Source organism: Schistocerca cancellata, chromosome 2 (genome assembly GCF_023864275.1).
Source record: "Schistocerca cancellata isolate TAMUIC-IGC-003103 chromosome 2, iqSchCanc2.1, whole genome shotgun sequence".
In the NCBI taxonomy this organism is placed as follows: domain Eukaryota; kingdom Metazoa; phylum Arthropoda; class Insecta; order Orthoptera; family Acrididae; genus Schistocerca; species Schistocerca cancellata.
In genome coordinates, this window is record NC_064627.1 from 1,029,468,372 (window position 1) to 1,029,485,016 (window position 16,645).

At 41.1% G+C, this 16,645-nt stretch overlaps 1 protein-coding gene across 2 annotated transcripts in view; it reads right to left on the reverse strand.

Annotated features, from left to right (window-relative positions):
* The window catches only part of LOC126162996 (esterase E4-like), a 292,795-nt gene that overhangs the window by 35,932 nt on the left and 240,218 nt on the right, over window positions 1-16,645 (reverse strand). Inside the window, exon 1 of one of the 2 annotated variants that reach the window (XM_049919856.1) lies at window positions 12,219-12,450. The exons of the other annotated variant lie outside the window; for it this stretch is intronic. Within the exon in view, the coding sequence (XP_049775813.1) occupies window positions 12,219-12,443 (225 nt within the window). The 5' untranslated portion in view covers window positions 12,444-12,450. Of the gene's footprint in view, window positions 1-12,218; window positions 12,451-16,645 lie in introns of those variants that run through there. 2 annotated transcript variants of the gene reach the window in all.

A 16,645-nucleotide genomic window follows, 5' to 3' on the forward strand; every position in this document is an offset into this window, starting at 1 on the left:
CGCTTTAATATTTGTTTAATTATACCAGTTTTGTCCTCAAGGTTATGTCAGACACTACAAACTGTTGTAACTAGTTGTTTAAAATGTATGAAACTTTATGAAGATTTAAAAGGCATAATTCTGTTAAGACCTGGTTACAAAAGCTGTCCTTTTTGTCATCTAAACAGGCTGACGTTGAAAAGTTTATTCAGGAATTATGGTCAACTATTATTAAATGAAAAATATTAATAGAGGATTTTCTCATACTTTTTTTGATGTAGCAAGGGATCATGTGTACATTATCATTCCATGCATTATGCCAGATTACGAAATGGATCATGCTATTATTTAGTACACAGAAAGATCCATGATAAAGAGAGGAAAATAAAACAACAATACATTTATGTATTCTCAATTTCATTCATATTGTTGCCAGCAAAGAATCCTGAGCAGGCAAAACTTTTATACCCTATTAATTAAAGAAACTCCATATCTGAAATTAAATATGAAGCAACTGTGCCTGGGTGAACTGGAACATGAAATACTAAAATATTACCAACTGAAATTGCAGACAGTGTGCTAGATCAATTTATGCAACCCTGTGGTACTGAATTATTTACAAGTCATGCAGAGACTGACCGACCACCAAATGGCAATATCAGCTCAAGACTTGGAGGCCTGCTGTCACATGATCATCACATGTACTGGTCATTAGATTCAAGGCGCTTAGGCTTACAACCACTTGAGACTGGTGTGGGAATAATTCTATAACTCTGCAAAGCTTCAAATGTTCTCCTAAAACCCTTCAAGGCCTGGCAGGCTAGTTTACCATGTACTAGGTTACCTGGAGGCCTTCAGACATCATGTTCCATAAATCCCATCATGAGAGAGAGCCTTCAGAGTTGCCAAATGAATCAAGTTGTATGTTAACAGGCACCACTGTCAACTTCTGTAAAGTATACTAATGATAAATTTATGACTAGTGCTAATCTACTCAAACTGATAATATGCTAATTATTTCCAGATTACTTTAAACTTGTGTTTCAGGAGGAAAACAGCCACTTCGGAAAAAAGCCACTGCACCTCCTCCTACATGCCTCACTTGCAAACTTCATCTGATACCACCACTTGCTAGCTCCTGGTAGATTAATATACTGCCTCTGGTGGAATAATATTGTGAGTATTGCAACATGAAGTTGGCCAAAATGAAACAATTGCTTTGGGGACAATAAATTGCAGAACTTTAGGGTCCTTAGAAGGACCTCTTTGGGTATCTTTGCTCCCTCAGAGACTACAGAGGAATAATTTTAGACAGGCTTACCAAAGATTCCTCAAAAGTTGAAGACTAATGCCCCATTGGTCTCCTTAGTGTCATGTTGAAGCTCCGGCAGAGACTCACCCATGACAGAATCTGTCCAACCATCAACAAACATGCCCCTATAGAGCTAGCTGGGCTTAGTTTAGGAAGAGGATGTGACCAAAGGTGCTAACAATAGCAGTTCATATCAAAAACGGCTTTGAGAAGCAGAAGTGAAACATGATGGTCATCTTAGATCTAACTGCAGCCTATGATACCATCCTACGTGACAGACTCCTACCAAATTCATTGTCATTCTATGTCAGAAACTTACCACTGTAACTGGCAAAATTTCCTCAGTTGCAGGTTCCTCAGTGAATTCTAAAAGTAGAAGTGATGGTATCTTACAAGGTGTTTTGGCCCAATTCCTTTTTATTTGTTTACATACAATCTTCCATGAATGAAATCCAGGAAATTTATTTACATCAGTAATATTGCTTTGTTGATTCAGGATCGAAGCTTTATGGAGCCTGATGGAACACTAAACAACAGACCCACATATGTTGGGTTGTTGTTGTAGTTGTTGTTGTGGACTTCAGTCCTGAGACTGGTTTGATGCAGCTCTCCATGCTACTCTATCCTGTGCAAGCTTCTTCATATCCCAGTACCTACTGCAACCTACATCCTTCTGAATCTGCTTGGTGTATTCATCTCTTGGTCTCCCTGTACGATTTTTACCCTCCACGCTGCCCTCCAATACTAAATTGGTGATCCATTGATGCCTCAGAACATGTCCTACCAACCAATCCCTTCTTCTTGTCAAGTTGTGCCACAAACTTCTCTTCTCCCCAATCCTCTTCAACACCTCCTCATTAGTTACGTGATCTACCCATCTAATCTTCATCATTCTTCTGTAGCACCACATTTCGAAAGCTTCTATTCTCATCTTGTCTAAACTATTTAACGTCCATGTTTCACTTCCATACATAGCTACACTCCATACAAATACTTTCAGAAACGACTTCCTGACACTTAAATCTATACTCGATGTTAACAAATTTCTCTTCTTCAGAAACGCTTTCCTTCCCATTGCCAGTCTACATTTTATATCCTCTCTACTTTGACCATCATCAGTTATTTTGCTCCCCAAATAGCAAAACTCCTTTACTACTTTAAGTGTCTCATTTCCTAATCTAATACCCTCAGCATCCCCCATTTAATTCGACTACATTCCATTATCCTCATTTTGCTTTTGTTGATGTTCATCTTATATCCTCCTTTCAAGATCCTATCCATTCCATTCAACTGCTCTTCCAAGTCCTTTGCTGTCTCTGACAGAATTACAATTTCTTCTCCATGGATTTTAATACCTACTCCGAATTTTTCTTTTGTTTCCTTCACTGCTTGCTCAATATACAGATTGAATAACATTGGGGAGAGGCTACAACCCTGTCTCACTCCCTTCCTAACCACTGCTTCCCTTTCATGCCCCTCAACTCTTATAACTGCCATTTGGTTTCTATACAAATTGTAAATAGCCTTTCACTCCCTATATTTTACCCCTGCCACCTTCAGAATTTGAAAGAGAGTATTTCAGTCAGCATTGTCAAAAGCTTTCTCTAAGTCTACGAATGCTAGAAACGTAGGTTTGCCTTTCCTTAATCTAGCTTCTAAGATAAGTCGTAGGGTCAGTATTGCCTCACGTATTCCAATATTTCTATGGAATCCAAACTGTTCTTCCCCTAGGTCGGCTTCTACTAGTTTTTCCATTCGTCTGTAAAGACTTCGCGTTAGTATTTTGTAGCCGTGACTTATTAAACTGATAGTTCGGTAATTTTCACATCTGTCAACACCTGCTTTCTTTGGGATTGGAATTATTATATTCTTCTTGAAGTCTGACAGTATTTCGCCTGTCTCATACATCTTGCTCACCAAATGGTAGAGTTTTGTCAGGACTGGCTCTCCCAAGGCCATCAGTAGTTCTAATGAAATGTTGTCTACTCCCGGGGCCTTGTTTCGACTCAGGTCTTTCAGTGCTCTGTCAGACTCTTCACGCAGTATCATATCTCCCATTTCATCTTCATCTACATCCTCTTCCATTTCCATAATATTGTCCTCAAGTACATCGCCCTTGTATAGACCCTCTATATACTCCTTCCACCTTTCTGCTTTCCCTTCTTTGCTTAGAACTGGGTTTCCATCTGAGCTCTTGATATTCATACAAGTGGTTCTCTTTTCTCCAAAGGTCTCTTTAATTTTCCTGTAGGCAGTATCTATCTTACCCCTAGTGAGATAAGCCTCTACACCCTTACATTTATCCTCTAGCCATCCCTGCTTAGCCATTTTGCACTTCCTGTCAATCTCATTTTTGAGACGTTTGTATTCCTTTTTGCCTGCTTCATTTACTGCATTTTTATATTTTCTCCTTTCATCAATTAAATTCAATATTTCTTCTGTTACCCAAGGATTTCTACTAGCCCTCATCTTTTTACCTACTTGATCCTCTGCTGCCTTCACTACTTCATCCCTCAAAGCTACCCATTGTTCTTCTACTGTATTTCTTTCCCCCATTCCTGCCATTTGTTCCCCCTTATGCTCTCCCTGAAACTCTGTACAACCTCTGTTTTAGTCAGTTTATCCAGATCCCATCTCCTTAAATTCCCACCTTTTTGCAGTTTCTTCAGTTTTAATCTACAGTTCATAACCAATAGATTGTGGTCAGAGTCCACATCTGCCCCTGGAAATGTCTTACAATTTAAAACCTGGTTCCTAAATCTCTGTCTTACCATTATATAATCTATCTGAAATCTGTCAGTATCTCCAGGCTTCTTCCATGTATACAACCTTCTTTTATGATTCTTGAATCAAGTGTTAGCTATGATTAAGTTGTGCTCTGTGCAAAATTCTATCAGGGGGCTTCCTCTTTCATTTCTTACCCCCAATCCATATTCACTTACTACGTTTCCTTCTCTCTCTTTTCCTACTACCAAATTCCAGTCACCCATGACTATTAAATTTTCATCTCCCTTCACTATTTGAATAATTTCTTTTATTTCGTCATACATTTCTACAATTTCTTCGTCATCTGCAGAGCTAATTGGCATATAAACTTGTACTACTGTAGTAGGTGTGGGCTTCGTGTCTATCTTGGCCACAATAATGTGTTCACTATGCTGTTTGTAGTAGCTTACTCACATTCCTATTTTTTTATTCATTATTAAACCTACTCCTGCATTACCCCTATTTGACTTTGTATTTATAACCCTGTATTCACCTGTTCCTCCTGCCACCGAACTTCACTAATTCCCACTATATCTATCTTTAACCTATCCATTTCCCTTTTTAAATTTTGTAACATACCTGCCCGATTAAGGGATCTGACATTCCACACTCCGATCCATAGAACGCCAGTTTTCTTTCTCCTGATAACGACGTCCTCTTGAGTAGTCCCCACCCGGAGATCCGAACGCGGGACTATTTTACCTCTGGAATATTTTACGCAAGAGGACGCCATCATCATTAACCATACAGTAAAGCTGCATGCCCTCAGGAAAAATTACGGCTGTAGTTTCCCCTTGCTTTCAGCCTTTCGCAGTACCACAACAGCAAGGCCGTTTTGGTTAGTGTTGCAAGCCAGATCAGCCAGTCATCCAGATTGTTGCCCCTGCAACTACTGAAAAGGCTGCTACCCCTCTTCAGGAACCACACGTTTGTCTGGCCTCTCAACAGATACCCCTCCATTGTGGTTGCACCTACGGTACGGCTATCTGTATCGCTGAGGCACGCAAGCCTCCCCACCAACGGCAAGGTCCATGGTTCATTGGGTGAATACTTTAAAAATAACTCGCTCTGAACAGCCTCTCCAATGGAAATGATTCCCTCACACCACAGCATGAGTACCTTAAGACTCTTCAATATTTCAACACTCCAAAATATCTAGATATGATCCTACACATGTCTTTGACATACAAATTCATCTCAGGACTATGAAATCAAAACTCAGAATAATACGTTCCAGAACTTAACGTGAATCACCCGGGGTAACAGTGAAACTGTTCTCAGATCATCAGCCTTAGCTCTTTCATACTAAGTTCCAGAATACTGCTGTTTCATCTGGCTAAACGGTGCTCCCAGAAAATAGTACGACACAAGCAATGCACCACATCACAGGGTGTACTTGTCCCACAAACACATACTGGTGACCAATTCTTGGTCATATTCCACAACCATTCATAAGAAGACAGCCATCATTGCTGAACATGTGGATACGAATAAAAAACAACCTAGAATTACCAGTTCATCAGAACTTTCATTGTCAGAAACGCAATGACTGAAGTCTATAAAACTATTGGGGTGCACAGCAATCAGCTTGTAGGACAGACATTTCAACTTGCAAGATGCCTGACGGCAAAGACTACCAAATCCACTGGTTAGTCCCTCAACCGTTAGGGGTAAAACTCAATGGGACCCGGGACAAGTAAGGCTAAATATGATGCTGGCAACAATCAGAGCAAAATGCCTTGGACCTTTGGAGGTGACGGAGTCCCACCTCTAATTGACAAACCAGGTACTCCTAAGATACGACTCGGCAAACGAATGGTAACGAGATGGGGAGCTAATAATATCAATGAGGGCTACTCTTGGAAGAAGGTAGAGCTGGAAGAGGCTGCAAGTAAGATGGGGTTGGACGTTTTAGCTGTTAGTGAAATTCGGGTAAGGGGTGCGAAAGAAGAGGAAGTGGGAGAATACAAGGTCTACCTGTCAGGAGTCAAAGCAGGAATAGCACAATGGGGTGTAGGTCTTTACATCAGGAAAGAAATGGAACCCAGCATAGTTTCAGTAAGGTACATAAACGAACAACTGATGTGGATAGATTTGACAGTGTCTAGCAAGAAAATTAGGATTGTGTCAGTATATTTGCATTGTGAAGGGACAGATCAAGATAAGATGGATAGTTTTATGGGGCAGTCAGTGATGTAGTTGCTAGAGTAAAAGACAAGGACAGTGTTCTGCTTATGGGTGATTTTAATCCCAGGATTGGAAATCAAACAGAACGGTATGAAAAGGTTATGGGTAAATTTGGAGAGGATATGGAGGCCAACAGGAACGGGAAACAACTCTTGGATTTCTGTGCCAGTTTGGGCTTAGTAATCACAAACTCCTTTTTTAAACATAAGAACAGAGGAACTAGATCTGTCATTGACTATATAATAACAGATCAGGAATTCAGGAAGGCTGTGAGGGACACACGTGTATTCTTTGATGACACTGATTACTATTTAATCTGCAGTGAAATTGGTATTGTGAGGCCGAAAGTGCAGGAGGTCAGGTCCATATGTAGGAGGATAAGAGTGGAGAAATTTCAGGATAAGGAAATCAGGCACAAGTACATAACAGTGATCTCAGAAAGGTACCAGTTAGTTGAATGTAGTCAATTACAGTCATTGGAAAAGGAATGGACAAGGTACAGGGACACAGTACTAGAAGTGGCTAAAGAATGTCTTGGAACAGTAATGTGTAAAGGTAGGATGAAGCAAACAGCTTGGTGGAATGACACAGTCAAGGCAGCCTGTAAAAGGAAAAAGAAGGTGTATCAAAAATGGCTACATACTAGAACTCAGGTAGACAGAGAAAGTTATGTTGATGAAAGAAACAAAGCCAAACAGACAATTGCAACATCCAAGAAGAAATCTTGGGAAGACTTTGGAAACAGGATGGAGACTTTGGGTCAAGCTGCTGGAAAACCATTCTGGAGTGTAATTAGCAGTCTTTGAAAGGGAGGTAAGAAGGTAATGACAAGTATTTTAGACAGGTCAGGAAAACTGCTGGTGAATCCTGTTGATGCCTTGGGCAGATGGAGGGAATATTTTGAAGAGTTGCTCAATGTAGGTGAAAATACGATCAGTAATGTTTCAGATTTGGATGTACAATGGGATAGGAATGATGATGGAAATAGGATCACATTTGAGGAAGTGGAGAAAATGGTCAATAGATTGCAGTGCAATAAAGTGGCTGGGTCGGATGAAATTAAGTCGAAACTCATCAAATACAGTTGAATGTCAGGTCTTAAATGGCTACACAGGTTAATTGAAGTGGCGTGGGAGTCGGGACATGTTCCATCAGACTGGACGAAAACAGTAATCACACCAATCTGTAAACATGGAAACAGAAAAGATTGTAACAACTACAGAGGTATCTCTTTAATCAGTGTTGTGGGTAAAATCTTCTCAGGTATTGTTGAAAGGAAAGATTGGTTGTTTGTGGGGAAGGAGACCAGACAGCGAGGTCATCGGTCTCATCGGGTTAAGGAAGGACAGGGAAGGAAGTCGGCCGTGCCCTTTGAAAGGAACCATCCCGGCATTTGCCAGGAACGATTTAGGGAAATCACGGAAAACCTAAATCAGGATGGCCGGACACTGTGAAAGGAAAGGGTGAGTATTAGTTGAGGACAAATTGGATGAAAATCAGTGTGGGTTTAGGCCTCTCAGATGTTGTCAGGACCAGATCCTTAGCTTACAGCAAATAATGGAGAAGTGTTATGAGTGGAACAGGGAATTGTATTTATGCTTTATAGATCTAGAAAAGGCATATGACCGGGTTCCTAGGAGGAAGTTATTGTCTGTTCTACGAGATTATGAAATAGGAGGCAATCTTTTGCAAGCAATTATAGGTCTTTACATAGATAGTCAGGCAGCAGTTAGAGTTGATGGTAAATTGAGTTCATGGTTCAGAGTAATCTCAGGGGTAATACAAGGCTGCAACCTGTCTCCACTGTTGTTCATATTATTTATGGATCATATGTTGAAACAATAGACTGGCTGGGTGAGATTAAGATATGTGAACACAAAATAAGCAGTCTCGCATATGCGGATGACTTAGTTGTGATGGCAGATTCAATTGAAAGTTTGCAAAGTAATATTTCAGAGCTAGATCAGAAATGTAAGGACTATGGTATGAAGATTAGCATCTCCAAAACGAAAGTAATGTCAGTGGGAAAGAGATATAAACGGATTGAGTGCCAAATAAGAGGAACAAAGCTAGAACAGGTGGACAGTTTCAAGTACTTAGGATGCATATTCTCACAGGATGGCAACATAGTGAAAGAACTGGAAGCAAGGTGTAGCAAAGCTAATGCAGTGAGCCCTCAGTTACGATCTACTCTCTTCTGCAAAAAGGAAGTCAGTACCAAGACTAAGTTATCTGTGCACCGTTCAATCTTTCAACCAACTTTGTTGTATGGGAGCGAAAGCTGGGTGGATTCAGTTTACCTTATCAATAAGGTTGAGGTTACGGATATGAAAGTAGCTAGGATGATTGCAGGTACTAGTAGATGGAACAATGGCAGAAGGGTGTCCACATTGAGGAAATCAACGAAAAACTAAGAATGAACTCTATAGATGTAGCAGTCAGGGCGAACAGGCTTAGATGGGGGGGGTCATGTTACACGCATGGGAAAAGCAAGGTTACCCAAGAGACTCATGGGTTCAGCAGTAGAGGGTAGGAGGAGTCGGGGTAGACCAAGGAGAAGGTACCTGGATTCGGTTAAGAATGATTTTGAAGTAATAGGCTTAACATCAGAAGAGGCACCAATGTTAGCACTGAATAGGGGATCATTGAGGAATTTTATAAGGGGGACTATGCTTCAGGCTGAATGCTGAAAGGCATAATCAGTCTTAAATGATGATGATGATGAGATGCCTGGAATAATCAGTGATAGAAGGAAACTTCCTTGAAGCATCACCAACATATTGAAACTCCCCGGGAGCAATCAGCAGGTTTTCATCTGCCCCAATGAAACTGGTGCATAATGAATAGAATCAGAAGTGACCACAGCATATATGAAGCATTGCTGCACCAATGGTTATGGAAATGTGACAGCAGTGAAGAGCAGAAAACAGTACATCACATAACATTTGAATGTTCCTTCAGAGCATTCAGAGGGACAGCGTAAGACTTTCACAGTTTATTTGCAGAAGCTTCTGATTGAATTTTAAAGCTGGGCTTAGGGCTATGCACCCATTACAAATTTTGGGCTATGAACCCATTACAAATTTAGATTGCATGAACCTATGCAGAAACATTCTGGCAGATTAATACTTTGTGCCAGAATGAGACTCGAACTCAAGACCTTTGACTTTCGTCGGCAAGTGCTCTACCACATACATTTGTTGTAAATAGTTGCTTAGCATTTTCTCCAGTCATCGTGTGATAATAAATAATAATTGCAGAAAAGGATTCGAACACAGGCTAGTGGAGTTGGAAGAGGAGTCAATGTCAAATAGAATAGGTCTATAGTACATTTATCAGAAGTTAGGCAAAAAATAATGACTAAATAGAACCAACAAATGATTTTTTATTACAGAGAAACAACAGAGAGGAAATCCAAGCAAAGGCTTTGTAATAAATAAGAAAATTAAAAATAATTTCACTTATGTTCAAAGAATCTCAAACAGAACAGCAAAACTTGTTTTAAAAATAAGGGAAAGATGTCACATGGTGGCTAAGTACCAATGTGCTCATACAATGATGAGGAGGTAGAATACCTCATGAGCAGCTACAGAAACTGGTAAATGACAAAGTGATATTACAAGATGCTGATGGGAGATTTTTTTAATACAGAAGTAGGGCAAAAGCTAAAGAATAATTCTTCAGTGGGAATGACGGAAAGCAATGACAGAGATCACACATTAGTAGAACTTGCTTAGAAGAGCAACCAACATAATTTGTTTGTACCACTTTGTTCCAGAAGAAAACAAATGGGAAACATACTTGGCAAAGACCAATTGGAAATAAAATTAAATTGCCAATATTTCACTGAACAGTAAAGAAATCTTGTAGAAGGTGATTACCCTGAACTATCTTGGGACTTGCGCGCCCCAGGGACCATGCACGGTCACCATTCAGCACATCCACAACTGGATCCTTGCACATCTACCAGTCCCTTCAACCTCCCCCACCCTGGCACACCCACTGGCTCACAGACAGCCACCCTGCAGCTGGCCCACCCACAGCCAACCTGTCTGCAGATTTTTCAGGCTTGCTCTTACATGTTCTCATCTGAGCCATCTGTCACATCTGCATCTGAGCCGCGTGCCTTCAGCCAATGTTCCCTGGGTCCAGTACTCTGTTGTCGCAGCAACCATTCCAAGGCCCACTTCCCCAACCCCAGTGCACCTTCTCCCATCGAATGCCATGTCATCTCCGAGATGTCAGCCAATTGTGTGGTATGGGTTGCCACAGTTACTGTCTGCTAACAACACTCTCACTGAAGATCAAACAAAAGCCGGGTTGTTTTCAAATGCCTCCATCAGCCACCACAGTACCCTGCGATGCCAGCCTCCCTGGCACAGGTGTAAGCAGTGGTGAAAACAGTGTACTGCCATCATGGCACTACCTCGTTTCTGCGAGTTATGTGCCTCTGGTGCTGTCCCTCAGCCCCAAAAGTTTTTAGCCCTCTGCCTGACTACTCTGCAGCCAGTTCACACTCCGTGTTTATGCCAGCTGCGCGTAGTAGCCCATCAATCAGAGTACATTTTGTCGAACTAAATGAGGAGCATCTCACCACAGCATCCACAAACTAATTCCATCCTCAAGTACCCTACACTTACTACCTTCAAAGATTTCAAGGACTTTGTGTCATTTTTTACGAAACACACATAGCATCGAAGAAGTAGGTCTAAATATATTTCCACTTGCTTCTTCTGTGGAAAGTCTGCACTGGTGCTCCTAACAAAACTAATTGTCAGTTATAAAAAGATATTTTGAGTGTGAAGAAGACGAAAACTATTTTAAAAATAGTAACTGTGCAACAATGTTCAAGTTTGCTGTGATGATTTTGGTCGGACAATAATCTCTTCACTGCGGATGTGCATCAGGCTCAAACTCTAAGGGGAATTGATGAAATGCCACAAGTACTGAAGGAAAGGGGCACTACATTTGTAGTGTGTGAATCTATTGAGAATTTGTGTCTGGGGGGTGTGGGTGGTGTGCTAGGGTTGCAGTTGCCCTGACCACTGTGTCCGATGATACAGTGGTTGTGCATCTGCCTAGTAAACAGAAGACCTTGGTCTTGGTTCGAATCCCCGTCTGGCTCAAATTTTCAACCCTCCCCATTGATTTAAATCAATGCCCACTGGCAACCAGTGTCTGTAATTTCTTTGTGTCTTAATTCTTAGCACCTGCTGGATCAAAATAGTGTCCTTTACAGACACTACCTATATATATATATATATATATATATATATATATATATATATATATATATATATATAATTAACAATCTTTTATAAAAAGATTGGTAATTAAGAATTCATATTTACAATGAAAACTGGAATTTCGTGAGCTGCGTGTAATTAGAAATAAGGACACATGCATTTTTCATAAAAATGGTATGTGTTAAGTATTGTATATTTGATGAATTTTTTATGTAAATGCCGTAGTTATTCGAATGGAAAGAAAAAGAGAAAGAATAATGACCATAACAACATTTAAGCCACGATTACTAGTGTCGTGTGCTACTAATAGAACCACGACGCCCACCAAAAATTGGCCTACCTTTAGTGAATTAAAGTCGATTTTATCGAGAATTTTTGACAGTCGCATCGAACTGCTTTAGTGATTGATATCTGAGCTGTGAATTTCACCTACAATTCTATACATATAAAAAATTACAAAAACCCGATTGCCGCGAAGCCCCTTTGTAAAACAATCAATTGTTTCCGCTTAGAACTGAATATGCCAAGTTCAAACTACAAACAACTGAATCCGCTGTTTTCATTCAGTTCTTCTCATACACTAGTTTTACTCGAAAGAATGACTAAATAATTTAACATCGATACGTGAAATACATAGCGAATGAGTCGATTGTTTTCCAGCAGTCAAATGTTCAAATGTATCGATTGTTGTGCAGCAACCAACTAAATCGATTATTTTCATTAAGTACCTTGAATCGTAGATCCCCAGTCGGAGGCTGCGCGTAACGCACTCCTCGGAAGGAGTATATCGTTCGCCCATCCAGGGACTGCAGCACGCTTCCCCTCAGGCGCCCCAGCGGCGTCTGCACCTCGGGAAATTCCGACGCTAACGTTGACGCCCCCTTTGTCCTGCCCCTGCCTGCTGCGGTGAGCGCCACGGCGCAAAACAGAACCGCCAGCACTCCTCTGCTCATGTCTGGAGAGAACTGGCGGCACGAGCAGGAAGGAGCCGCTTATGTAGCAGCAGCCGCAGCACGCACGCCAACTGGCTGCTTCTGGGAAGCCAGCGCGCACTTGGCCAAACCTGCTCCACACACACACATACAGAGTGGTACTCCCCTTGCCAACCCGTAGTTTTCCGGCACCGTCATACCTCTGCGACACTGGCTTCTCAAGAGGTTATCTGAAAAACACCAAATACGGCTACTGATTGGTCTCTGCAATTAGTGTTGGCCTATCTATTAGATTCTCTCTCTCTCTCTCTCTCTCTCTCTCTCTCCCCCCCCCCCCTTCCTCTTGCGCGCGCGCACCCACCACACACATTCGCAAACAAGTGTACTTGCTCAAACGCACGCAGAGTAGATGTAGAAGACGTCAGAATCCTAAACCCTAACGCGTCATATTATTTACTATTCTTTGGCATTTTGTAAGCGTATTCTTTAGTTTAGTTGCATACTGAGTATCCACAGTCATGCTACAAATGCTGGATAAGCTTTATCCCGCAGTGCAAATAATCTTCGCCTACTGACAATGCTGTATGATTTTTTTTTTTTTACTACTTTCAGGCGAAGCCCTTTTCACCAGTTACAGTTATTTCAGTTAATGATACAAACAGAACATCGATCTTCTATTAAAAAATATGAACTATAATTCTCTGTGCACGATTACGATATACATCTTTATATATATAATTCTACTGTACGTGTGTATGTCACTGAACTCCTCCTAAACGGCTGGACCGATTGTAATGAAATTTTTGTATGCTTTTGGGTGGCTCCCTGGAGGGCTTAGATTCACAAATCAGCCCGGCACACGGCGCTGCAGTCGGTATCTAGGTTATTTATCTATACTCCAGCCTAACGGCTGGATCGACTTGAATGAGTTTTTGTGTTTCCATTCAAGTGGGGCATGGAAAATTTACATTCTTAAATCAGCACGGTAGGTGGCGTTGCATTTTTGTGTGCAATATTGAGCGTAATATATTCAGATATAAGTTACGTGCTTAGGATTTCGTTTATTTTTCGACATTTCAATTTTTTTGTACGGTGTCTTTTGATATTTCAGGTGTCGCATTTCAGTGAATATTAAGCGTATTATATTCACATATAAGTTACGTACATAAAACAATGCCACGTCTTCGTGGACGAGGAGGAAATATTGGTCGATGGACTCGGAATTCAAAATTAGTCCAGAACCATTTGGTAAATTAGACCGGCAGAAGATCAACTGACGGACAATGAAAATTTAAGAAACCAGTCTGCAATCAGACGTGCTAATGAAAGTCAAGAGCAACGCAACGAACGCCTTCGAGCTAATGCATTGAGACAAAGACTGGCCCGTCAACGAGTCACCGACACATTCAGAACACGTGAACAACAATGTTTGCGAGTTATCGCGCATTGACACAAGCATCACTTCTTCGCCTTGCGTTTGAATATGAGTCGGACATCGACTATTCGTCACATACACAAATTGCCATCGGTGCTATGAACAAACAATGCCAACACTGTCGTGCACTCAAATACAAAGGTGAATCGGCCGGTTTCTGCTGCGCGTCTGGCAAAGTTGTATTGCCGCCATTGAATTCGCCGCCAGAACCATTGAAAACACTATTGGCTGGAGCTACATCTCAATCTAAATTGTTTTTGCGTAAAATTCGCAAATTCAATTCCTGGTTTCAAATGGCATCATTTGGAGCAACAAAAATCGTTCAGAATGAGGATGGTCGCAATTTTCAATCAACGTTTAAGATTCAGGGCCAAGTGTATCGTCAAATTGGTTCTTTAATGCCGATACCTGATACCGATTCAAAATTTCTGCAATCTACTTCTTGGGTGATGAGGAGCAGCAAATAAACGCACGCTGCCAGTACAACTGTACCGAGCAGGTGAAGAAGCGAGAAATTGTCGGTATTTTAGAAACGTTTTTACAGAATCACAACCAGTTGGTCCAGTTGTTCAATACTGTTTCAAACAGACTGCTCAGGGACTGGGTGTTGTGTTGTCCTAATCATCATCATTTCATCCCCATCGACGCGCAGGTCGCCGAAGTGGCGTCAAATCGAAAGACCTGCACCAGGCGAACGGTCTACCCGACGGGAGGCCCTAGCCACACGACATTTCATTTCAACAGACTGCAAAACGACAACTATACGATCGTCATCAAAGCAGACAAAGTACCACCTGTGCAGCACGCAGGCCGATATATTGTACCGACCATTAGTGAAGTTGCAGTTGTTATGGTTGGCGACGCATTTGAACGTAGAGATATACGGATCCAACGCAGAGATAACACAGTGCATACGATTGAAGACAGTCATCGCTATTACGACGCTTTGCAATATCCATTGATATTTTGAGAAGGAGAAGATGGATATCATTTAAATATCAAACAAAGAAATCCAGCAAAAGTTACAATCTACACATGTCATTACCTAATAGTTTATTTTTATGCACGATTAATTTCTTTTTGTCTTAATTATATTTTTACTTTGCAGGTGCAGAAAACAGCATGAAAGTGAGCGCAATGAACTTCTACGCATGTCGGTTGATGATTCGTGCCAATGAAGACAATAATATTCTCCGATGCCGCCAGCTGTTTCATCAATATATCGTTGATATGTATGCGAAAATTGAAAGTGAGCGATTACGATACATCAGGTACAATCAAGCGAAACTTCGAGCTGAGGAATACATTCATTTGCGTGATGTTGTTGTTGGTAACGTAGATCGAATAACTAATATCAACGACATCGGTAATTCACATATTCTTCCATCATCATATACTGGCAGCCCACGTCATATGCAAGAATATATTCAAGGCGCCATGACTTTCGTGGGCGCGTACGGACGACCAGATTTGTTCATTACATTTACGTGTAATCCAAAATGGGATGAAATAAAAATTACGTTATTGCCAGGTCAGACTGCAATAGATCGACACGATATCACTGCACGTGTCTTCAAAGGTTAAAATCGTGAATGAACTTGATTATACATTCCTCTGTATTTGGCAAAACACGTTGCTAGCTGTATTCTGCTGAACGGCAAAAACGAGGATTGCCACACGGGCATATTTTGATTTGGTTGGTCGACAAAATACAGTCTGAAGTAATTGATAAAATTATCTCAGCAGAAATTCCGGAGCAGAATATCGATCAAGATTGTTACCGCTAACATGACCCATGATCCATGCGGTGCTATTGTTACCGCTAACATGATCCAAGGTCCATGCGCTGCTATAAACATGACGGCACCGTGCATGGACAATGGAAAATGTACGAAACATTTTCCAAAAAATTGTATAAATGATACAATCACTATATCGATGGTTATCCATTGTATCGTCGTAGAGACACTGGCCATGGTTGTCAATCACATCAATTACGCATGTCAAACGGTACAATAGTTGACATTGACAATCACTGGGTGCTTCCGTATTCACCATTGCTATGTAAAATCTACAAAGCACACATAAACATTGAGCTTTGCAGTTCGGTGAAGTCAATAAAGTATATATATGCAAATATGTCCATAAGGGCAGTGATATGGCTGTATTTGCTGTTCATGTTCACGAAACGATGAAATAGCACGGTATCAAATGGGCCGATACATCAGCAGCAATGGAGCAGTTTGGTGTATTTTGGGTTTTCCGATACACGAAAGAGACCCTGCTGTTATACATTTGGCCGTGCACCTTGAAAATGGACAGCGTGTTTATTTCACGGAAGAGACTGCTCTACAACGTGCATCAATTGCCCCAAAAACCACATTAACTGAGTTTTTCGAACTGTGCAACCGACCAGGTATTCCCGGTCAATTCGCAAAGACTTTAATGTATACTGATGTGCCACGATATTTCACATGGAACAAACAGTCAAAAAAGTGGGAACCGTGAAAGCGAGGTGTTCCTGTTGAAGGAATCAACGGCATATTTATGGGAAATACATTAGGCTGATTATACACAGTCTATCCAAAGCAACGCGAATGTTTCTTCTTGCGTTTATTGTTGGTTGATCTTCCTGGACCGACGTCCTTCCAATACTTGCGGACAGTCAATGGCATTTTGTACGACACATATCGTGATGCGTGTCGCAAATTACATTTGCTGGAAGATGACAACCATTGGGATATTACACTTGCAGATGCAGCACTGAGTTCCTCTCCTTATCAAATTC